Genomic DNA, 25,750 nt, shown 5'->3' with positions numbered 1-25,750 from the left:
ATGAGTGACCAACAGTCTTACTCAGATTGACAGAATGTCTGTTCTCAGAAGACACGAGTTGCTTATGTATGTGGTTACTGGTTGGGAAGAAAATGTGTAACAGAATTAATCCAATGGTATTTCCTGATGCTGTGGGTTGAAAGGCCTTGAATAATTGCCAAATGCTGGAGAAAGTTGCTGCTGAATGCCTTTATGCATTTAAACCAGTTTTCAGTGCTTGCTTTTGGTTGTTGTGTTTTTTTTCAATTTTGGTAGGCAGTGTTGCTCTCTCCCAGGATTTTCTTTTTCTTTAAGTAAATTTCCATAATATGTAGGTATCTGTAAAGTCACAGCCTATTACACTCCAAATATTTGCCCTACAGTGTGAGAGAAAAAAAAGAAAAACAAAGAGAAAAAAAATCACGTAAAAAGCCTGTGAAGATCAAATGCATTTCCAAAAAGAAAACTTACAGAGTTTGCATATGTAAAAAATTTAAGTGGGCTTATATTCAGATCCTGTAAGTCCTGGAGCATAAATATTTGTAAACCATGAAGTTTTCCTAAAATAACAAATGCATGTAGGAAAATGAGGGCAAATGACATTGTTACTTACACATGGTCCTTCACTCTGGACATCCAAACAGAGTTACACACACACAAAGCTTGTCCAGCACTTTGTTTTGGGGGGGCATTTCTGTGGATGTGGTGCAATTTTGGCTCTCACTGACATTTCTGTCTGCCTTCACTGAAATTCAGCCTACAGGTTTGCAACTGGAGCAGCCAGGCACCCTTGGCAAAGCGATGTTTAAACAGGTTGTATGGAGGAGGTAATGTTTTGGGCAGAGCCCCACCGTGAACACAAATATCACCTAGCTCTGCGATGATGGGGCAGGGCTCTAAGCAGCCAAGTGAACCACCTGCCCTCTGCCATTGCAGAAATGCCTGTATAATCAGAAAGAGATGCCCTGTGGCAATCACCTGTGTGACTGCTGGGCCACACTGGCAGTTTATGAGTCCTTCACTCCAACTGCAACAGATGAGTCGCTTATGGCCTGTGGACCCGGCCTCTCAGCCCTATGGGACATCTCCTGGCAGCGGTGGGAATTTTAAGACCTCCTTAGCAGTCCCCAAGTGCCTCCTGCGGCACAAACTCTCAAAACAGAGTCTTTCTGGTTTTTGAGGGCTGATCCCTGAGCTATCCTAAGGCCAGCTTTCCCCCTTGTGTGACCACTGAGTCTATAAACACAGCTTTCAGTGTGGCCAGGGTCTGGAGCACGTGCCAAATCATGACTGCAATTTTAGGCGTGTTTAAAGTCTACAGGAGATGGTCAAGATGCAGAGCATGCCACGGCTACAGCCAGCTTGGAGGCTGCTCTTTCTGAGTACAATAAATCCAGCATCTGCTTTGTGCAGAGTATTAGAAAAATGCACGTTGGGCTGGATCTGAGTAGAAGTGCTCCACTGATTCCCCCTCTTCCTCAACAAGGTACTGCCATAGCATCCAGCCTGGATCTTCTTCCCTCTAGCTGTGGAAAATTTACTATGGATAGGGTAAAATAATCAAACCAAGCGCCTTGCTTACCTTTGTCCATGTCTTTTTCACAAATGAAATTGTTAACATCTTCACAGTAGAAGTCATTCCAGAGCCCAGCATAGATCAACCCAGCGCAATCTTCCCCTGGCCCGTGCCCATGGCTCCAGTTATCAGGTTGCCCAGCTTTCCAGTTCCTTTCAACCAAAAAGCAAGAGATATGATTGCACAACACAGCACACATGACAGTTTTTCACCGCAAGAAATTAAAGAAAACATCATGAGATCTGTTCTGAACGGGAAATACACGTTGAAACAAACAATACATGACTCTTGCTGAAAAATGGAAAACAGATGTATTACAGAGAAGGGAATCTATTCAGCCTTGGGCTGCCAAAACTCAGAGACCTAAAATTAGACCAATGAACTTTATTTTAGTTTCTGAATGTACATGCACATACAGTGAGAGTGCTCCAGGCTCTGTGCGCAGTGCTCCAAGCCTGCAAAGCCTGCGCACGGCAGTCCTGCCGGCAGGTGGGACTGAGCAGAGCCGGCAGGTTCACAAGGGCTGCCAAGACGGCGTCACCCTGCCATCGCTCACTGCAAAGGTGCTGAGCCCTCTGACCACACGCAGGCGGGCCTCTTGGGAGGGACAGCAAAGATTTATGTGTTTTATGGACCTATGCTTGGATGGGAAGTGAGTTTTTGGACTTAGAAGGAATGTACAAAGGACGTATACACGTATCTTTTGAGATCATTAGCTTTGATGGCGATATTTAACGCAGCATGTAGAAAGCTTGCGGCAAGTGTTTCCTCATCCTGTTTTTGTTTAACAAGTGAGAAACGCTTCCAGTTTCAGGACTTAAAAGCTCCATTTTTTCCTGATGAAACAGGTTGTTGAAGGGAGCTTGTGATTGCTGGCTGATACGGTCCATGCTCAGCTGAAAAACATGTCTGCCTGACACAGAGCATCTGAGCAGGCACCTGGGAGGACACACAGCTTTCCAGAAGTAATTAAATACTTTGAAAATCAGTAACTGACAGCTCTGAGGTTACGACAGGGCACCTAAACCCACAGTGCAGTGGAAACCTATTGTAAGCAGCGGCTGGAGTGGGGATCAGTCACAGTGCTGCCATAAAGAGAAAAATAGGTGAAAACGGGGCAGGAGAAAAAGGGAGAAATGTTATGGCTCGTTTGAAATGCATCTGACTTTTTCCATGTTTCTCATCAAAATGAACACCAATGAGATCACAGGTAATAATTTTGTAACATTTGACTGACTGTAGCCTGTTTTTCTCGAGCACAGCATGCTTAGCTCTATAAAATCTGTAGTCCGCTCCTCAGTATTAAAAATTTGGGTGGTTGCAATCTGTTCCATTTAGGACAAATTAGGTGTAGCCCTAGGATTCCTGGAGAGCTGCCAATTCAGTTCTCAGCTGGCCAAGGTGTAGACACCATCATTTCATGCATTTTCCTTATGTTTAATGCTTTCCACTTGGATTTGGACTTTATCTAAAGGCTGGTCATTTTTTATCAGAATGAGTACTCTATTTATAGCCAGTTGTAATGCAAATAAGGAAAATTCAAACCAAGACAGCAAAACTGTCTGTGCGTTCCATCTCAACTTTGTAATAAAAGTCAGGAGCAAATGTTTTGGCCAGAAACACTGTGCTATGTAGTTACATGATTCTTTCATTCAACATTCCGTTTTCTTCCTGGCAAGGAAAGAAAGCCTTGTGCATGGAGAAGGGAGAGAGACAAAAACAGTTCAACAGCACCCTCAGTAACAAATTATTTAATTGGCATCTACAGCCCTCTGGATCCACTGGATAAGTTCTAGATGATGCTTTTAGAAGTTTCAGCAAGAGTGGTAGCATCTGCAGGAAATAAACTCCATTGTTTTTTATTTACATACGTGTAAACTGGTAAAGATCCATCCAGCCATCTCCATTCATTTTCCTTCTCTGAATCCGTGAGTCCAATCCAGAAGCTGCCTTTCCCCAAAATCTGCCTTTTTATCCATTGCTGTAGAAGAAAGATCTTAGTCCATAACAAACAAACACAACCATCGTTGGAGCCAATAAGCTACTCTGGTTTCAAGAGCATCTTTGTCGTCAAAATAGGAAGGGCCAGAGAAATTTTTACAAGCTGAAGATATGTTTCAGGAGTTGGCCTTGTGACCCCTTGCCCGCACTAGAATTCATCACGGTGTTTGCATGTGAGGTAGAGAGGGCTAGGCAGGAAAATTAGGTTGACATAAAGTCATAGTCAGTGTCTTATAGATACAAATGGAAAAAAACCCAAAGAGCAAGCAGTTGTATCTTGACATCCCCACTGCTATGTAGCCACCAAATAATTATATTGAACAGTAGTACAAGTAAAGCTAGATTTATAGTTAGATTAAAAATATTTTGGTGTCACAGTAGTCTTAGGCTGCATGTATTAAATTGGACAATTTAAATTTAAATTGTATTTACCACTGCAAAAAAGCCAGTTTGGATAATATGCAGTGCCTAATGGACCCCAGCTTTAATGTGTGCCCGCCACCTTCAGGGTCAGCACCAGCTCTGCTCACACTGCCCTCCTGCACATGCAGAAGCTGCTGAGCAGGCAGAGGGTGGACAAAGTGCTAACTAGAGACAACCACTGTGTCTACTTCACTATATGAATTCCTGATGCTCTCAACTTCCCACTTGCCTTGTGGCTTCCACGTGTTAAATAACTTCAAACTCTCTCCTTGAAAAGCAGAAAGAGAAGGTAATTACCTGCTCCTCTTTGTTGTTTATGATAACCAAGCGTGATGACTTCTCTTCACAGAATAACTTTGCCTCTTCAAAAATTTCTCTTTCAATTGAAAAGTAGTAGCACTTTTCTGTATAGTTCTTCCAATGAGGAGAACAACCTGTGATGTGAATTTTTGGTGTTAAGCCAGTTACTGGTAACTCAATGGATCAGTGGTAACTTTCTGCATAGGGCCAATAATTAGTGGAGGATCCCATATGTATCTACAGGATGCTCCCACCTAAAGTACTTACATACACTTTGGGAATTTACTTATTAGGATCCTGACTCTGTGGAATCAAGGCTAAACTGTGTGGTCAAAGGGATTATTTATTACTGATACTACTGCCACCTTTTCTTTAGCTGTAAACATTAACTTAAATCAGTTTCAGGTCAGAAGGAATACCAACAGGTATGGCTTCACTTAACAGACCTCTCTGTGATAAATCCAGGACATTTAGTCCAAGGTAGCAGAGATTATTTGAACCAGCAACTAAGTGGTGAGCACCCTCTGATACATATATTTGTATCATCTCAGTAAAAGATGCATGTGGTGTGTTGATAACTTACCATTAGCCTCCGGCACTGACGTAGGTTCACTTTGTAGTGCCATTGGCATCCCTGGACCTGGTGGCCCTGGTGGCCCAGGTGGGCCCTTTGGACCAGGCATCCCAGGGACTCCAGGTAGCCCAGGTAGTCCTCGAGATCCTGGTACCCCTGGCTCTCCCACAGTTCCTTGCAGGCCTTGAAATCCTGGTGGGCCTTGTGGACCAGGTGGACCATCTTTGCCTTGTGGACCTGGTGGCCCTGGATCTCCGCTTGGTCCAGGCAGACCCGTCTTGCCAGGAGAACCTCTCTGACCTTTGGAGCCGGGTGATCCTCTTGAACCTTTCCCTCCTTTTTCTCCTGGTGGCCCAGTTGGTCCAGGTGGGCCCTTCTCACCTGCAGGTCCTGGTGGTCCGGGCTCTCCTTTCTCTCCTTTCTGTCCTTTTAGGCCAGCGGGGCCAAGAGGACCTTGAGGGCCTCTGTCACCTTTAGGTCCTCTTGGACCAGGAGGGCCTGAAACAACGTAAGGATGCAAAATGGAGGTACGGACAGAAAACAAAACAAAAAGCCCACGTGGGGTCCTTGTTTAATATATCTCAGACCAACAACACTGCATATTCAGCACTGTGAAAACCGGGCTAATAACTTCAAGCAGTGCTTGTAAAAGTACATCTGCTTCTCAGGTGCTTGCTCTTTCCTTAGCCTCCATGAAATACAGGATACAGAAGAAAATAATCTGATGCTCCTTCTCCTTTGAACTGGACATTGACACCATGTCCCAGTTGACCAGCCGAGGCGCCAGTCCCTGCAAGACACACTCCGTGCTGTTGATGCACGTGGTCCTGCGTGTTGATGCTCCCGTTCCCTCACTCTGCTACGCTCCCTTTTCCTTCTAGCCCCGTCTCTCCACTCTTAGACTACAGGACTCTCTCCTGCAATGATCCTGTTTGCTGCTTTGTCAATAATAGGTTGTCAAGAAACAACAAAACAATAGATAGTGAGCAATAGGTCAACTGTGGCAAAGACCAGGCTAGTTGCTAACTGGCCAGCTATAACAGGAAAGAGAACAATACCCACAACAGGAAATGGTAGTGTTGTGACAGCAATAAACAATATAATAATTTTGGATTCTGATCATGGATTAGCAAATGTCTTGCCACTATCACCCCCTTCGCCCCCACCCCGCCAACCTACATAATTTAAACAACTCCTCCAGAGATAAATTCCTAAACTGGAGTCATTTAGGCCTGGTTGAAATGAGAAGGGTTAAGGTTACTGACATGTAATCTTGGCTCTAATTTAGCCGTAGTTTGTTTGGAGCAATGGATTTATATTTGTGATTAGAGTTCTAGGCCTGACTGGTTCAGATCAGGTTGGAAATATGAGTGTTCTTTTCATTTGGGATAATATTTGGCTGGGAGAAACTTGCTGCTATTTATTTCTGGAGAAAATAAAATATCCCAGGATTAAAAACTAAGCAAAGTAGCATGTTTTCTGGCAGACTAACAACTGGCTTAAAGTGAAATAGCAACTTGTTTTTCAGTAAGGGTGGACCTTTCTGGGAGTAGTCCAACGTATATTTTTTAGCCATTTCCTCCTTAGCAGGGATTGGTTTCTTGAGGCTCCACACCTTCACTAGCTTATTTTAGAAACTAAATCAAAAGCAGATCCAGTCAGTCAGTCAGTCAGAATAAAATTTTGCTGAGTCAGAACCTTCTTTCATAACATCCCCATTCTAGCTATGTAAAGAAGGCATAGGAAAATTCAAGCTACATTTACGTTTCCAAAGTTTAGGATTAGATAATGGGAAACCCCAGGACTCTGTACCAGCATGCACTAACTTCCACAGAACTAAAGAAGTAATGCAAGCAAGAATTCAGCATAGACCATTGCAGGCATGATTAGGCCAGTTGCATACCTTGTAGAATAGTGAAGTTCTTGATGAGCTGGCCATGTTTGGAATCTACCAGCTTCATTTCTTCCATGATCACCGACAAATTGGCAACTTCAACATCTAACCTTGATCTCATCAAATCCTGTTGCACCTTGAGAGATGCTGAGTCTAAGCGAATATTGGCTAGTGTGCTGTTCATAAAAATCAACTCATCTGAATGTTTACTTAAGGTGTCTGTACAAGTTGTCCTGACCTCATTGAGATTGCTAGTCAGTGTCCGTAAATGATGAGCAGTGTAGCTGATGTTGCTAATGATATTGACAATATCAGTTTCAAACACCTGGAACCTCTCTTCTAGCTGGTTGAATTTGGCAGAAGTTCTGTTTTCGTATTCTTTATGCTGTTCCTGGAGATCCTTTAGATTTTGTTCATTGGCTTGGGCAATTGTGGTGATGTTCTCCATTTGCCCACTGAAGGAGCTGAGCTGATTGTTCATGTCTTCAAGTGTGTCATTGTTAGCTTTTGCCAATGCTGAGTTGTTGGCGGCCAAAGTCTGTAAATTTTGTACTTTCTCCTTAAGCCAGTCGGTGTCCTTCCGGGCTTGAAGGACAACCTGCTGCAGATTTTGAAAGTCATTCTTGATTCTTAGAATAGCTAAGCTTGTATCTTCCATTGATTTCTGCAGGACACTGATAAGATTTCTTTGCTGTATTTGTGTTAGGTTTAAGTTGTTCAGGTTCATGATGACCACATTATGAGAATGCACTTGGTTTTGCAAATTTGTTTGGATATTACTTGTGTCTTGTTGAAGATTGTTGATATAGCCAGTATATGCCTGAAGAGTCTTATTGACACTGATGATCATGAAAGAGTTGCTATCTAAGGCACTTCTCATTTGGCTCTGTCTATCATCTAATGCATTTCCAGACTCTTGCAGCTTCTCCAGTGTATCTTTGTTTCTGGTAGTTTTCTCTGCAATGTCATGAAGCTGCTGACGAAGAGCCAGAATGTCAGATCTGAAGCTAGACAGTTCAGTGTTAGTATTCATGGCTTTTTGTCCAGCTTGGTCATCTGTTGTACAGGAAAAAAAAAATGAAAGGCTTTAGGAAGAGTTTTTTAAAACACAGTATAAAAAAGCAGAGTGTACAGTTAGGTTGTTAAAATGTTCTGTCAATAGAACCTCTATGCTATCTTTTCCAGAAAAGAGAAACCACTAAGCAAAGTTCTGGCACTATACAGAGAAAAAATGAAAAAGGAATAAATGAAGACCTTGTGTCTTGCTGAGGAGAACAAAATGGTGATTCTGTCATCATATACAGGAAAAACTACCATTAGAAGCTGATAAGTATAGGCAGTCAAGTAGTGCTGTATTCTGAATGAAAACTGAATTGTAAAGAGAATTCAAAACATTAAAGAGGTATCAGAAAGTGTATGTTTTGAAGTTATAACTGGATTTTGCTGAAAACTCAGAAGTAAAATTTAGCTATTCATATTTTCTTCCTCCTTTTCCTGGCAGGTAGAATATCTTCATTGTGATTTAGTACATAGAGTTCCGTTCTTTAAAATCTTGGGGTTAGTTTTAAAAAGTTGTAATACCTATTTTAAAACAATCTGGGTTAAAGACAAAAGCTTTGCCAGCAGGCTACTCCAGATATGAGAGGATATGATGTATTTCTTGTTTTCTTTCTACTATATTACTATTACTTTTAATGACATTTGTTTTGCTGTTATTGATTCTTCATGTTCTGAGCTTGAGGAAGGGAAAACATTTAGTCTTTGAGGAACATCTCTGCTCTTGCTTACGCTGCCCTACCGAATACTTCTGGAAGCTTGTCTGAGTATGATTAAGCTTTTAAGGCTGCACAGCTCATCAGCCAGGACACAGAAACCAAGGAAATAAGCATTCAACACTCACTTTCAGGGAAGATTCCCTTTCTTGACCTCAATCACTTCCCTCTCCTACCTGCAGTCCATATATTGTTGTCCTCATCTAAGCGTAGCTATATTTAAGAATTACACAGTCTGAAGTCCATAATTTCTGATGACTCCAAGAGAGAGCAGGATGGTTTTCATAAACCACAGTGAATACAGCTGTGTATGGAGCTTTCTTCTGGTGTGTTTGAATGAGTCATGATGGCGAACATCAAATGCTGGCTTGTGAGACTTCAGTTGGAAGTGTTAACAGTCTTTCGTGGATGGCCATCTTCCCGAGCTCAGTTCCTCTCCCTGCCACTCATCTCACTCCAGGATCTTCTCAGCTCTGACTCTATGTTTACCTCTCAGTTATAGCTCAAATTATCTTGTGTTCCTCACAGAGCTCTGACAACTGCCAGGTCCACATACAGCTATTCCCTGAAGGCCTTTCTTTCATTCACCACATGCTGTTATCCTTCTGGCCCTAAAGAAGTTCTCTTACCTTTATGCTTCCCCCCACATTGCCCCATAACTTCCTTCATGGCAAGTCCACTTAAACGGGAACTGATGGTCCTGAGCATCTTGCCGGCCATCCAGCCAGCAGCGTGTAAAGATGTGTGGGCATGAATGAATCAAAGGTGCTCCAAGTTGTGAAAATTTAATCAGCATAATATAACAACCCAAATATAACCCAAAAGGTTGCATGTGCTTTAAGGTGTAACATTTACTTCTGTACATGTACCAGTAAAAGCATATGCCACTGAATTACCCCATGTCTTTGAACGAAACCCAGTGTGCAAATACTTCAGCATCCAGCTATTTTTTGACAGGAAAAAGTTGTAAAAATTTATGATCAAGCTGCAAGCAAGTAATTTTTCCTAGAAATACATGTCTCAATATATGGTTTGTGAAGCTAAACAAAATTTATTTCAAGAAGCATATGTATGCATGCGTATATTAATCTTTATATAAAAATAATTATATAAACTATAAGTCTATGTATATATAAATTGATAATAAACAGCTCTGCGCATTTCCAGACAAGGAAGAAAGCTAGAAATGTACACTTGGTGAGTAGAATCCTTATCCATGATCTTTTTCCATCTTCCTGCAAATTGAGAATCGTGATAGCACTTGGGAGACCTGAACTTATAACAACCTTGTGGCCTGTATTCCCTGAGATGATTAAGGAACATTTTATGGAAGTAATCAACTTGCCTCAGACGTAAGAGTTTTGAACAGCTGATTATTTGTGCACCCCTTAAAATGGCCTTCGGTTTTGAATCTTAATTGCTAAAACAGCATCAAGATGACTGGGTGACAGATTTTCATTTTATGTAGAATCTCCTGTGCTGTGGAACAGCTTCTGCTTTGTTTTACATCTCTACCTCAGAGAAGACTCTCTCCTGAGGACAACCTTTTAAGTGTCTGTTTATTTTAGTATAAATTATTTCAGGGTGACTTCAGTGGGAACTGTAAATATTGAAGTATGCTTAAAATGCTGTCCTCAGTAGAGCTGATCTTAACTATTTTTAAGTGCTTTCCCAAGTACTTGAGAAATGTAATAGAAGTTCTGTATCTTGTCATAGCCAGAGATCTTTCAGACAAATTTCCTGCTGCCATCTGCCAGGAGAACACCCCAAAGCCATAATACAAAGGGGCTTTGCTTGTATGTAGATTACCTAATTTCTTCAGATCACTCTCCACCTCTGTGAGCTTTTCTGTATATCTTCTGTGGGATGTTTCCAGGCCACCAGTCACATTGTCCATCTTTTCTACAACTAAGGGAAAGAGAACAGTATGTGAAATTATTAGAAAAGGCTGGTAAGCAATGAAACAAACCAAAAAAACCCACCACTGCCATCAAACAAAAAAAAAAGAAACCACCTTAACATTTCCTTGTTTGCCACTACACTCTGCTGTTGCTCTGCGAAATGCTGGAAGGACGAGCTCCTGTCTGCTGGTGGGACCCAGCGGTCTTCCAGTTTTCAGTCTGCCAGCAGTCCCCAAACGTTTCTTTGCTCATGAGCAATCTCTCTCCTGAATGAGGAAATCCCTCTTTGTGGGTTTTCCTCATGAACCAAGTCCTTTTCTTTTAACAGTATTTCCATGCTCCAAGCAGTGCTGTGTGGCAAAGGCAGACTGATTGCTAAAGGCTCAGACACATGAGAGAAGACTTCCTTTTTTTCCCCCTATGCTTTTTAATCATTAAAAATTGCCACTTGGATAGCAAACTTTGGACTGAGATAGCAGTCTGAAGATGCAATTACTAAATGTTTTGGGGATCAACTTTTAAACATCTTGCTAACGGTACAGATTACTCAAAAAATGGTCCTGAAACCATTCTGCCTCATTAAGATTGAAAGGATGATCATTCAGCAAAGTGCAGATTTGTGGCTGATGTCCTGTTTATTTTATGATGTCTGAGTAATTTTCTTGTCACTGAGATAATCTGATTATTTGATGGAATTGATATGGAAATGAAAAAGCAGAGCAATAAGTAAAGAGCCCAGGGTGTCTTCCAGTGGCAAAAATGTGAAATGTTTGCAAGGTTAGAGGCAGCCTTCACCTCCCATACCAAACCTTGTCTAATAGGCATGCATACACCTATGCATCACATAGAGGACCACCTGAAAGCATCTGGATTTAAAAAGCAGGCCTTCTCCAAGTGTTTCTGCTGTACCTGTGCCTTGACAAGCAATGTCACATACCTATGGGTCTTGTTAATTTAGATTTAGTTTAATATTCACGTGTTTTCTCCAGCTATACAATACACTTGGAGTTGGCAAATGAATATATATTATCAATAATGAAAGGAAAATGTAGTTTCTTCCTTTTGCTGTTCAAATGAATACCAGTTTGTACTTGAGATCTGAAGTTTGTAAAACTAAGGTTTTATACTGTCTTATAACAACAAGAATGTTTTCATGGTTGAATGAAATCTGACACTGCAAATTTGGGTTAAAATATTCCCCTGAAGAGTCCAAAACAAATGAAAACAGTAGAAATCCTATCAATATGTAGTAGCCTGTACTGGCAGTTATATAAGATTGGATAGAATTAAAGATACAACAGTATATGGTATTTTCATTGCCAAAAGTAAAAAAAAAAACAACAAACCACCCCACACTAAAAAGACTGAAGCTGGCCTGCAGCTATGGACATTCTTTGTGTGGAGCACCCCAAAAATTTGTTGAAGCAGGTTTTTAATCGGAAGCCTTACTGATACTATTGACAATTGGCCATGATATGTGGGGAAGACTGTGCCTGGACTGTGTCTGAAAGATCACTAATGAGCACTGTTAAAAGGTCTTTCAGTCCCCCACAGCTTGTCTCCTACAGAAAGTAATCGCTTTTAATTCTAGTGTGTAACTGTATGCCAGTCAGCAGCTCTGGATCAGGAGGGCTGACATGACACTTAGGTGGGAGATGCTGGTTTACAAAGTCTGGAAAGAGAAGGTTGCTTTCAAATACACAAGGTATTGATTCTTGTCTATTTGACACTAATCCAGTGATGACTTACTTAACTGATGCAAAGTGCAGAATTAGCTATATCGGGAAAACCATTTCCTTTATTTTAATTGTCTCCCCTCAGAGGGCAGGTCAGTCGTACCGTGAGAAGTGTAGAGGAGAGAGGCCAGAGCAAAGTTCAAACCACCCAGCTCCAGCAGCAGGAACAGCAGAGGTCTCTGCAAATGTGAACTGCAGGGTTAGCTCGAGGATTCGCAGTGATGCAGGCTAAGCTGAATTTTGTCATCCCATAGACAAACCGATGCACGTATTTGCTTTACACAGGGGCAGGATCTTAGCCTCCATGGTCAAACAATTGTGGGCCTCGGGGACTTGATCTCCTGCCCAAACTCCTTCCCAAAGCAAGTTGTAGCTTATTTACTTTCTTGCTACTGCCCTGCAAGTGGAAAAGGTGAACTCTGGGGAGAACGAGTAGAGCACCACGGCCAACGTAGGTTTTGTTCCTCATGCTGTCAAAAGGGGTCATATGGACAGATATCCTATTATTGGGATTGCCTTTCCTTCCCTGGCATCATCCATCTCTGGATGGAGCCTGCACTGGTAGGTGAGCATGTGGACCACTCGCAGGAGTGGAAGTCAACCTTTGGGGAGTGCCCCAGGCTTGAACAGCCACCTCCCATCTTCTCAGATAAGGCAAAGGCAAAACAGGCAGACCAGCTGTAATATCCCTTATGAAGGCCATGCTGCTGCCCCTAACAGCCTGCTGCTCTCAAAAATGCAGTCTGTCGCTGCCTTAGTCTTGTTTTTGGATAGCTTCACCTTAATACTCAGCTTGGTCAGATGTCTCTACATTGTCATCTCACTTTCTGACAAGGTCACTGTGGAAAATGTGGTAAAGACCCTCCAAAAGAAGCCAAAATTTCAAGTAGTTGCTGATTGGAAAAGAGGACTGTCTGCATCTGAGCCATTATTTCAGAAGCAAGGACAAAATGTGCCATCTCACCAGGATGTGTTGGCCCTAGGTAATGGCAGGCAAACTCTGTCTTGGAGACAGATAAAAGAAGCAGATGAAAGTCACGGTGAGCATTAGTCAAGAAACTTAAAAACAAGGACTGACCAGAGCATGAGACCTACCAGAAATTCAAGCTGAGAGCATGCTAGCTTCCCTCAGTGGATTGAGTCACAGGAAGATCATTCACCTTCAACAGGCAAATCTGACACTGGCTCATGCCAGAAAAATTATAACTTTGTATTTTGCGTTTAATTTCTTAAACTATGCACAAAAATTACATATTGCTTTATTAATATTTTAAACAATAATTTAGTATGTCTTCTGAAAGCAAACTAATAGTAAACTCACCTTGTTATTCATTCATGACCTTGATGTTTAATTCATATTTTGGTTTCAGTTTTCTCCAGCCTACTATGCAATTTTTACCACCAGTTTGGAGGTTTGTTCTATGTTGACTTTGCCTCCCATTGCGTTATTTTTTTGCCTGCCGTATTTAATCCACTGATTAGTAGTTTTAACATTTTAAATCACAAAGGATATCTAAATACCATGTAGGAAATGAAAGTTTTAAAAGTAGTTTTGGGCTTTATAAACATAAGTGTGGGAGGCAAATTTAATGGAAACATAGCTAAGAGACTGAAAGAATCCCTGATGCCAGCAGAATTCCTTCTTTCAGTGTAATACTGCAATAAAAAAGACAAGCCAAACTCTGATGCAGAGAGTTCAAGAGCTCTATAAAATTTTATTTTGAGTTTTGTTCTTCCTTAAGGCCTAATTTCTTCCCAATGATCAAAAAATATTGCAATAATTCCTTTGAATATGTGCCGTCAGCTGGGATTTTGTCTAACTTATGTTTTCCCTGCAAATTAGTGCTTAGGCACTGCGGAGATGAAGCTCTTAAGCTGCAGGTACAAAGGGTGAAATTAATGCTTGACACATGACCATGTGCTGCTTGGCGTTACAGAAGGGATACCCTGGACCAAACAGGACTTTTCTCCAGGGTACGCCTCTTGCTTCTGGCATTCAGGTGGAACAGTCACCAAGTTGGTGAGTGGTGGAGCAGGGGTTACTAAGATGTCTTAAGGTCTGTGAGCAAGATGTGCATTATCCACCTTCCTATAATATTTTTCCTTTTTTTTTTTTTTAATTTATTTATTCTTTGTGGGAGAGGAAATTCTTTTGTCCTTGCCCTGGCCAGATCTGGCTTGGTACTGCTATGACAAAAAGACTAGTCCCCGGCTAGGCACCACTGACTAAGTACAAGAAGGAGGTTTAGAAATTAGTGTAGCAAAGATGGGGCCTCAAGATGAGAGCAAAGCCTGGTCAAAAGACAGTGCTAAGGGCCCCCATGGAGAAAGAAGCTTGAAAACTGTAGACTGAAATGAGGAAGAGAAACTTTTTCTCCCAAAGAGATCTTTTGGACAGTTTCCTTATTGCCATTTCTTCCTACACACACACGAACAAACATTTGCCAAAGCAAGATATAGAGCAATGGTCCCTCCAATTTGATATGCTATTTCTGATGCCAAGTGAGGTCTGAGTCTTCTGGTGAACCCCAGAACTGACAGCCTCGCATGTAACGCTCTTGAGTAAAATTTTGCTAAATTCCAGGCATTTAGTGGCTGGGTTACAGCCTGGAAGGATCACATCCTCATCTGCTGTAAGCAGATCTCTGCACATTTATATCTGCAAAAGGCCTAAGTTTGTCCTCCCCTGGTCCATATAACCAAATGATCTCATCTTTATAGTTCAAGTTGTTGAACCCTGCAAAGTTTTTTTTTCATCAGAATCTGAGTTCCATAGACCAGTTACACACTCATTCTTCAGGAGAATGTCTGACCCATTATATACATAATGCATTTCTTTACATTTGATTTTAATTTGCCACATTCCATCTGCTTTATAACGAAGAAGGAATACCTATGTGTCTCTATCTGTCCTTCACAGTCTCTCACGTCCCTGGCTAAATCTTCCATCTAAACCAAGCGGTTTTAATTTTCTTCCAACTCAAAACTGTACCAAATCCTCTTAAATAAGAATTTATCCCTTTCTATTTCTACAATTTCCTTTTCTTTCACTGGCAAAGGACCAGGGGTGATGTCAACTCTGCTACAAGCACAGCTGTTGGCGGCACAGGACACACTGCATGCTAATCACATGAATATTTACCCAGCTTCTTGGAGGGGTTTTGAAGCTCCTCTCAGAGCCATACTCAAGCAGCTAGTTTAAAGCTAGTTTGGTTTTCTCCACAACATGCTGCGATGTCCTGTTACAATACTCACAGTGCTATACACTTTCTTTTTCTTACCAGAAACTCATGTCTTATTTATTTAACTTATTATAGCTGTGACTGCACAACAGGCAGACATTTACATCAAAACATGCACCAGAATGCCTACGTGGCTACAGTCCATTAGTGCTGAGGACATACAGGAATTTTAAGCTGTGCTTTCCAATGCACCCTACTGATGACTTGCACGAACGAAATTTTCTCCATCACTTGGTTGTCCGATCAGAATCTTTGAAATTACTGTCAAAAGCATCTAAGCATCTTTGCTCATCAAAATAGTTGTGGATAACTCAATCCATTGGCACCTGCTTGTTCAGTCTTTCTTCCAGATATTTCAAAGTAATATTGATCCTACGCTTTGTTCCTGTGATAAATATTATGTTAGTAAGACTATCCCTGGCTCTCTTATTAAGAAGGACATTTATTTTGGAAAGGTGTGATATATGTAAAAATGCGCAGTTAAATCAAGGTGTAGTACATGTTACAGAGCTTTGAGTCTTCCAGTTATTACTCCTTCATGCTGGAAGAATGATCATTTCGTTATAACTTTTCCTTTCTTTCAAATGTCTACTCTAGTTTCAAAACTTCAAAACTGTTTGAAAGTGAAACTCTTAAGGTTGCAGTTTGTTGTACAAAAAGCCAACATTGCCAAGGTATTGATATTTAAGGTGAAATGTGATAAATTGCCTGTCTATCTAATATATGGACGTGTGCTTGGATGGTTGGCTGAAAGTGAAATGTTGGGCTTGATGCATACATACCTTTGTATCCCAGAATGGCTACTGTGATTGTTAACAGGGCACACAGAATATACAATAAGATGATGGAAAACTTCAGTGCCCAGTTATTTTTACATTTGGTACATTGAGTCCCCTCCTGAATACCTGCAAAAGAAGATTTTAAGAATTTTAAAACAACGGCAAAGAATACATTGCTGGTTTTATCTCTCCATTTCCTCTCCTCCATTTTCTAAAGAACGAATTATTTATGTAAGCAGATGATTCATGGGTGCCTGTCTGCCTATTCTGCCAGGATAGACTCCACAGTGGTTGAAGCATCAGCTTAGTGATCCAGTTGCTTTGGGGGTTTGACATGTGGAAGAGAAGTAGGTTCTGCTTCACCGGAAAACCCACGGCTTTCATGAGAGACAGGGCAGATTTCCAGTTGTGCTAACAAGACTATGGTGATACTTGGAAGTTTATCAGCATCTCCTCTATCAAGCATCACATCATACCAGCTCTTTCTTAGCATTCAGTCTCCCTACAGGGGCAATAGGAGACAGTAAATGCTCCAGTGGAAGGAAAATACAGAAATAACATTGTGAAAGCCCAGTAGGACTACTGGTCCTGCTTTGTAACAAAAACCACAAATGGTTACCACGTGAACGCTTTCTTTCAATAATGAAACAGACTTTTTTCTTACTTTTGGGGGGTTTGGAGAACACTATTTCCCCAGAAAAGAAGGGGTGCTATACTGGTGAAGCTAGCAGTACCTTTATACCAACAGAAAAATGCTGGTGAATTTCCCCTTGTGGACAAGTTTAAGAAAAAGGGCCTCAAGTTGATGAGAGAAGACAGGCCTTTACTATTTTATATTTGAGCTTTTTGCAGAATGGTTTGATAACTCTGAGTCTATTAGGGAAGCAATATTGCTCTTTTCTTTGTGTGTTCCTCAGGAACAGCTTGAGAGTGTTGGAAGCATTGCTTAAGTTACCGAGAAATTAATCAGAAACACAAATATGTAAGAACATGAAAACTGGACTACGGTGCTGGAACCAGTGGGTGGGATTTATCCCTCCTTCTGATGGGTGTTAAGCAGGCCAGGATTAATGTAGCTTTCTGTGTCTGTCAGAAAACACATTTCTTTGATATTTTACTTTATTTGTGTACTATTAGGGGAGTCCCACAGGAAAGCTTTAAGCTCTAATAAATTCTATGTACCAGATTACTTAACTAATCAAAACTTGCTCCGCAGCTTTTATGAGTAACTTATATTTCCCCCGAGGCCTAACCCACAGCTGATTTTACTTTTCTCAACTCACGACCTTTTGCAAAGTGATTTTTTTATTTTTTCATTTTTTTAAGACAAAAGCATGGGGCGCTTCCCCCGGCTTCACAGAGGACGGATGACCGACAACTGTATTTCTCTCTCAAAGAGCAGCATTTTCGAGTGTCTTCCTTAAGCCCAGGGTACTTGAAGGAGGGATTACCATATTGGAGCAACTCAGGAAGAGGATTTATACAAAGTGTATTTGACAAGGCATTTTCCTCAATTCCCTCTGCTCCCATACTAGCTGTGGCTAAGGCAGAAATGCATCTTTCACAGGTCAGCCCACTTTCCACATCATGTCATCTCATATTTTTGCTAAACTTTTCAGCTGTGATGTCACGTTCTGTTGCCATGTGATGAAAGCAATGTCATAGATTTAGGTTCCTTGGGGTCCAGGCATAAGATCAGTTGGGAATCTGGTTCTTTTCTCAGGAACAGGAACATTAAGGGAAAATAAGACGAAGGCTTGTAAGCATAAACCCAAGAACAGAAACTCCAGAGGGGAAAGGCTTCTCTCCTGCCTGTGCAGGTGGGAAGGAAGGGAGCTGGCACAGAGACAGACAGTTGCATAGCCCATTGATTGGTGACTTGGATTTGGAAGGCTGTTAACTCCTGCACCCCAAAAGAAAAGGTGAAGGGTCCGTCATTCAATAGCTGGGTTTGCTTATGGATCCTGATGTGTGGGCTGGTTTTCTTTATTTGGTTGACAATCCAAAGGAGTTTGCTAGTGGGGAAGCTCTGTTTCCTGGAACAGCTGGAGAGGGAAAGTGCAATTTTCTAAGGGTTTGCAGTAGGTATTCAGAGACTGAAATTCTTTCACACTGGGAACTTGTGGTGTCTGGAGCACCATTTTGCTGCTGTTAGCTGGTACTAATGGGCTCATTGAGCCCCTGTGTGCTGAATGCAAGGTTCCTCCTCCAAAGCATTTAAAATTCAGATTCCAATCCTGTAAGTCTTCGAACAGCCCACATATCAAAAAACACAAGAAGCTTGGGGCACAAAGCACATCACATTCACCTTCTAAATACAGAAAGCTTGATCCTCCCTATTTTAATGTTAATGGAAGCCGGACCAGATCCATAACTGTGAAGACTGATAGACTGCAGAGGTACAAAGCACAGAGAAAGGCAGAAATAAAAACAAAATCTTTGACAGCAACTGCACGTAGAAAAGTTTCACTTGATTACAGTCTCATATTAAGATTACTCATTTTATGACATGACCTGCTTTCTGTCACCATACTCCAGCTTCCTGTGTAGTGTAATGAGCTGGAACTTCGCTGATGTCACTGGATGTATTGCAGTTCAGCATCTAGCATCATGTATGTTCCAGTGCTTCACAAGGATCTTGTTTCACTTGTCTCAGTCCTCTCTATCGCTGGTTCAATAAAGCAGCACTTTGGCTTTTCGGAACTTTTACTTTCAGTGCATTTCAAACTGACATCAGAACAGCACTCCAACAAAAGCCAGACCTCTCCATCCTTTAACAGTCCAGTGCTGTTGGTATCAATAACATAAACACAGTGTACTAAAGCGATCACACAGGCTAGAGCAATTCCATTAAGTAAGCTGGGCTGGGACTGTGTATTGCATTGCCTGTGGGTGCTTTCAGCTTAAAACTGCATCTGACTGCCGTCAGACCCCTGCTACCCTCATCTAATGTGTCCCAGGTAAAAAGCAGGGAGCTCTAACAGGCTCCTTTGTTTTCCTTTACCTAGAGATGGACATAGTAAAGTCTTGCAGTGCTATTAAATCCACTTTTTATTGCAAATACATAGCTCTTAACTCTGCTGCTAGTAACAGCTGACTTTCTAGTTTACTAAACATATAAAAAATACTAAAGACAGAGGTACCTTGAAGAAAAGATTTGGAAGACTCATTCTGATGACTTTCTGTGCAGTTAAATAATCCAGGCTATGAGCAAAGGTAAAAGTCAGGAATGCAACCCTCTCTGTCTAGGGATGAATTACAGTGTAATCAGGGCTCCACAACCTCCCCAAGCATGGTGCCTGGCTTCAACTTGCCCTGTTGCTCTTCCTCACTCCCTGTTCAAGGACCAAGCCCAAATAAGACTGTTCTGATACAGGAGAAGCATTTAGTCTGCGCTGTGAGGACACTTATTTTTATTGATGGGTTGCTCTGAAAAGACATAATAGCCAAAACAGTGAGCAACAACAGATGGGAGACAATTTCAAAGGCTCTCTGTGATTACACGAAACCCAGCAGGCTGGCATGAAATCATACAGGTTTATCAAAAAAGCTGAGAGTCAAGGCTTGAAGGAGCCCATGCTTGGGCTGTAGTTTGACAAAAGTTGCCCGATTTTACCCACTCGACTGCTTGCTTTTATGGCTTACATAAAATGCAATGTTCTTCCAGGAGATGTGTAACCTCTCATCTAGAAAGGGGTAGAGTAAATGTGCAAGGAAAGACCCTACATGCCCATTCCCTCCATAGAACATGTGTAAAACCTGCAAAAGGGGGTTCTCGGCTGAAGTCAGTTCTTCTCCATTTGTTATTGTTGCTCCTAGTGCAGCACACTCCTCTGTGTCCTATACACGTGTTTTCAACGTTGGTCTGCTCCCAGACATTTGTCACTAACTTCCAAACCCAGGGAGCCGGGGTCACTTCCGCATGACGTGCATTGCTCACTGCCGATTTGATCAAGGTTTAATAAATATCAGATGGGACACAATGTGCCTCGTTTTGCTGGACACATGCTTTTTTTCCATTCCTTTCTCTGTCTTATTAAAATAAGAGCTCTGGTTTTTCTGTCTCACTGTTGGGAAGACATCTGGCCAAACAGACAGCCTCCTAGTACAAAGAGATCCTGCTGGCTCACATGCTTTGGGGACCCCCTTCACTGCAAACCAAGATGGTCACAAAAAAATATGCAAGTGAGACATCCCCCTGTTACCAGGCTTTGTAGTATTTGTTTTTATAGCATTGCATTCCAGTGACTGAAGACTTTGTTCTCATGCAGGGGGTATACATCTGCAGATTCCTTTTGGGCTCCAGATAAGCAGAGGTTTTGCTGGGGGAGGAGCTGGTTTGTTTGGTTGGGTTTTTTTTGTTGTTGTTCTGTGTTTTTTAATGGGAGACTAGGTATCTTTGCTCTTTGACATGGAGAAACCACCTTACAAAATGCCTGACTCCTCAACTATATTACGCTTCAGGAGCATGTCTTTGAATACTCAAATATGACACGCACACATTTTATTTTTTTTCTGAATAAGTCTTTTAAAAGTATTTGCCTCTGTGTCCTTTTCTTGGCTCTTGCTGCAGGATCTGAAGTGGCCTCATAATATTTCTGCTTGCAGATCAGTTTTGACAAAGATGCGAGTTTCCTTCGTAACACTGACAAAAAATGTACTGATAAGATGACTGAAGAAATGTAGTGCAGGAAACAAAAATACATACAGTAGTTAGGAGGGGTTTTCCCCAGTGTGATTCATTGAAAGGAGATAACATACCTTGGATTTTGGAAGGAAGACTGCAAGCCTAGTTTGCAGCCTTCAAATGATAAATTTCTCAAAGCTAATGTTTTCAAAACTGATGAACAGCAGATCTAACATTTATATTTAAAGGGGCCTGAGCACACTACATCCATCTAGTTCCAACCCTGCTGCCATAGCAAGGTGTCCCTGCCCATGGTTGGGGCAGGGGTGGAATTAAATGATCCCTTCCAACCCAAACTATTCTATGATTCAACAAATAGGTAGGAATCAAATACTGAGAAGTACTTAACCATGCAGAGCTCCCAATGGGTGCCTATCTCACTAGCAAAAGTAGATGATCCCATGAGGAACCCATCTCCAGGTTGAAACAACTAAATGCCTTGAAAAACCTGGCTGTAACTCAGGCACCTGCTTAAATTCAGGCACCCAAGTGTAAGATGGTAGTTTTTACTAATATGCATGACTAGCCGTTAGGAAACTCAGTCTGCCTCTTAGGACAGAGTGCATTTTAAAATTCAGGCATACAAGCATGTATACATACATGCTTACATACACACACACACATATATTTATGTTAAAATATAACAAAAAATGTATGTGTGCATGTGTTGTTTACAGAGAAGTTTTTGTACTGACACAAAACCAGCATATTACATTAGCACACTCAAATCAAGAACAAACACATCTTTGCCAACAATAAAATTTGTATAGCTTTGAGATTACTGGATCCATCCAGTCACAAAATTCAAAGTGAGATTTTTGTCTTCTCTTCTGTGTAGTGTTACAGGTTATTAACCTGCCCTTCACAAAAACAATTCCTGTGATCCTCCCTGAATAGTTTCATTGCAGTCAGCAAAACTGATGATTCGGAGGTTTCATACGACTAACCTATCTCAGAAAGCAATCGTTCTTTATAGTGGTTATAAATGGTAAAAAGAAGAGACTGGTTCATGTGTTTTGTAATTATTATTTTGAGATAAATCTCCTTCCTTCAGTTTAGAGTATATTGTTACACGGTAAAGGCTATAAGTTGAGCTAAGTGTACATAGACACCCTACGATTTTCCTAGCTAATGCGTCAAGGTCCATGCTCATACCCAAGTTGTTGGACAGGCATTTAGCCATGGGAAGCATAGCATGTACTGGGGCTTCTCTGAGCAGCTGCCCCTCTAGCTGCTGCACGGTGCCCCAGCCCTCTCTAGCTCTGTGACCCAAATGTGCTGGACAACCCATCCTGGGGTTGAGTGTGGCTAAGAGAGCAAGCATGGCAGTTACTGCGTGGCCAGTCTGCAGGGGAGCACCGAGCCCTTAGGTTGCAGTTGCGAAGCGCCTGGTTCGGAAAAGCCATGTTGCTGCCTTCGTTCAAACAGCCGTTCCTCCCGCCACGGCTCCCGCACGTGTGCGCACCCAGCCCCAGGGCTTTGTGGGGAAGAGTTAACCACGCAAACCGAGGCCGTTTATTGTACATTATAAAACAGGGGTGATGCCACTGAACTGTTACTGCTGCCACCCCCTTCGCTCCTCACTCAGTCTCTTGCCGTGATTTCCTTTCCACTCGGCCCTAGAGTGAACGTGAGTGCCGACCTTCCTCCCACAGTCACAGTGTTCGCAAGCCCTGTCTCCACAATGGCAACAGTCCAGGTCGGTGCAGTGCTGGCTTCTGGGCAGGTGGATTGCAACAGCCTGCTTAACTTCATTCCCAGGTTTTTACAGTGCCATTGGAAAAAATATTGAGCACAAAACCACTATCATTTGTTCCAGAATCTACGAGTTTTGCTTCTGGTTTTGTAATCAACTAGGGATAAATGCAAGCTATGTTTATTTTGAAAAGGTTTCTGGTTATTTACTAGGAAGCAATTAAAGCAACAAAACTTGAAATCTAAGCAGTGGGTATGTACTCACCTAATTTGTGCCAGTTTTCCTGTGCCAGGTGGAAAATAATGAAACATGGAAGCAAGACAGAGGATGGAGCAGCCACTCTATATTTCAAGTAAACACTGCAGACACAGTGCTTCTTTCTTCATAAATTAATAAATAAATGGCCCAAACCCAAACCACACCATCCTCACAGGTTTCTACAGTGTCCTGTATAACCCTATCGCCCTGTTACATAGCTGGCAGCTTGTACGAATAAACTCTGGAGAGGAAAAAACACACCTCAAAAGACTGTTGTGAGAATTTATGCCTCAAAAGAGCCGCGTGACTCCTGCCAGGGCCAGTAGTGCCAGTGTCTGTGATTTTATCCTGAGCATCACACTCTGGGATTTCTTTTTCACACTGGTTTCCCTTTCTTTCCAAATGGAAGGTCCTGCACCTGGGTTGGAGCAACCCCCAGTATCCCCCCAGGCTGGGGGATGAAGGGATTGAGAGCAGCCCTGCCGAGAGGGGCTTGGGGCTACTGGTGGATGAAAAGCTGGACATGAGCCGGCAAGGTGAGCTCACAGCCCAGAAAGCCAGCCGTATCCTGGGCTGCATCAGCAGCAGCGTGGCCAGCAGGTCAGGGGAGGTGGTTCTGCCCCTCTGCTCTGCTCTGGTGAGACTCCCCCAGCAGGGCTGCGTCCAGCTCTGGGGGCACCAGTACAGAAAAGACCTGGACCTGTTGGAGCGGGTCCAGAGGAGGCCACGAAGATGCTCAGGGGCTGGAGCAGCTCCCTGTGAGGACAGGCTGAGAGAGTTGGGGGTGTTCAGCCTGGAGAAGAGAAGGCTCCGGGGAGACCTGATTGAGGCCTTTCCGTGCTGAAAGGGGGCCTATGAGAAAGATGGGGGCAAACTAGTAGGGTCTGTTGTGATAGGACAAGGGGTAACGGTTTTAAACTAAAAGAAGGTAGATTTAGATTGGACATAAGGAAGAAATTTTTTAGGATAAGTGTGGTGAAACACTGGCACAGGCTGCCCAGAGAGGTGGTAGAAGCCCCATCCCTGGAAACCTTGAAGGTCAGGCTGGGTGGGGCTCTGAGCAACCTGATCTAGTTGATGTCCCTGCTCACTGGAGGGGTTGGACAAGATGACTTTTAAAGGTCCCTTCCAAACCAAACCATTTCATGATTCTATGATTCTTGCAGCTATATAATTACGAGAGACTTTCAGCTTGCATTTTAGGAGAACAGCATATTCCTACACTGTTAAAAAAAGAAAAGTGGGGAAGAGTTGTTCCTTAAATCTTAAGACAGTATAAAAATCCACCATTTACAGGATTTTTTCATAATCCTGCCCCTAAAGAGCCGCTCTCACCACTGAGGGGGCAATGCTGGGGTTGGGTCTGGCAGGGCTTGCCATGTCCCTCACCCCCTGAGGCTGGAGGGGGGCACATTGTCCCAAAAGGCCAGGGTATTTCAGTGGAAATGGTCTTTCCGTCTCTGGAAAAACCCAAGCCTTGATGATCTGCAGGTTGCAGCCCAAAGCTCTGCACGCAGGGGAGGCTGGGCAAATTGTCCCCCACCAGACTGAGTCTGTTGGAGGCAGTGGCCACTTCCTGTAAATCCAAATCCCACATCTGACATAATAAACAGCCTCAGAGGACCAACATTATTATCTCTGGAAAGCTTTCAGCCTAAGAAATACTTTATTCTATGTAATGTACACAAACCCTTTCATTAAAGGAGGGAAGAACCCTCATTTTCAGCCTGACCATCATCTCTCACTTATTTATATAACCCAGCCAGCATTTTCTCTCTGGCTTTGTTCTCCTTCACAGTAGACCAGAGATTCACAATGAGTTGTCAGAAATCCTAATTATACACTTCAGCAACCATCACCATTTAATTATATAGTATTACCAAACAATGTCCCACTGTGATTAAACACTAAATATCTTAATTGAAAGGATACAAAAAGCCCCACCACAACACAGGCTAAGCAAAGACTGCTGAGTATCTGAACTGGATGTTAGGCAAATATTATGAACAGAACTGAAGGACCAGCGTGGTAAATTTCAAGAAAAATCATGGATTTGCAACAGTTTAAAGTCCAGCCATAGCAATGCGGTAAGAATATCACACCACCAGAGGGTCCACCATCCCATAGACTATTAGATTTAAAGAGAAGTCTAGAGCTTAACTCAAACCAGAACAAAAACCAGTAAGTGCTTGAGCTTTTGAATAACTGTCTGGAAGAACAGAGATGTTTCTATCCTCAGTTACTGAAAATCAAGCAAGGGATCACTCGGTGTATGTCTCTGGAGCTAAACACATAAATCTAATTAGGCTGTTCAGAAGATGAGAAAATAAATAGAACAGTTAAAAGAAGATAAAAGATATGTATGAATTAAAGACGTGTTTAATAACAGGCGAGACAGCTGCAAACCATCACAGCAAAGAGCCTCTCCCAAACTGTATCCCGATAGAGAAAATTTTAGACTGACTCGCAAGATAGCCAGATCTATAGGACTGAAAGGAGGAAAAAAGGTAACACACTCAAAGTGTGTATTTCCCCTAACATTCTCTGGTTTTATAACACAGTATTTAGGTGTTAGTGACCTTAGTAATGGTGTTATGTTAACTGGTAGGTAGAAAAATAATAACAACTCTGTGCTTTGTAGCTTTCGACGTACATTTCTTTGAGAGGGTTTAAGAGGGCAACATGATCTCGTCGGGGGCTGTGAGGGTGGTAGGTGCTGATACTGCCAGCCGTGACACCTGTACTGCAGAGCGACTCACCAGGCACAGAGCACAGGTGGAAAAAACATTCTCTTCGCGGGAAGCTTTAACCCTTTGTTTTACTAACGTCTGCAACTTTTGACATGATGTTAAGGACAATCCTAAAACCGCTGGATCACTGTTTTACAAACCAAGAAAATCTCTCCCTCGTCAAATGAAGATTCCAGCCATGC

General features: G+C 42.2%; 1 protein-coding gene across 1 annotated transcript in view; it reads right to left on the bottom strand.

The window, feature by feature from the left end:
• Positions 1 to 336: 336 nt before the first annotated feature.
• The window catches only part of COLEC12 (collectin subfamily member 12), a 91,680-nt gene continuing 66,266 nt past the window's right edge, over positions 337 to 25,750 (bottom strand). Inside the window, exons 2-9 of the mRNA XM_086472478.1 lie at positions 16,181 to 16,303; positions 10,329 to 10,427; positions 6,757 to 7,803; positions 4,863 to 5,351; positions 4,277 to 4,413; positions 3,427 to 3,536; positions 1,562 to 1,707; positions 337 to 356 (exon numbers count right to left, since the gene is read on the bottom strand). Coding sequence (XP_086328604.1) covers positions 337 to 356; positions 1,562 to 1,707; positions 3,427 to 3,536; positions 4,277 to 4,413; positions 4,863 to 5,351; positions 6,757 to 7,803; positions 10,329 to 10,427; positions 16,181 to 16,303 — 2,171 coding nt within the window. The remainder of the gene's footprint in view (positions 357 to 1,561; positions 1,708 to 3,426; positions 3,537 to 4,276; positions 4,414 to 4,862; positions 5,352 to 6,756; positions 7,804 to 10,328; positions 10,428 to 16,180; positions 16,304 to 25,750) is intronic.

The sequence above is a fragment of the Leptosomus discolor genome, chromosome 13 (genome assembly GCF_034619465.1).
Source record: "Leptosomus discolor isolate bLepDis1 chromosome 13, bLepDis1.hap2, whole genome shotgun sequence".
Lineage (NCBI taxonomy): Eukaryota > Metazoa > Chordata > Aves > Leptosomiformes > Leptosomidae > Leptosomus > Leptosomus discolor.
Note: the sequence above shows the minus strand (reverse complement) of the source record. Positions and strands in the feature narration are given on the sequence as shown.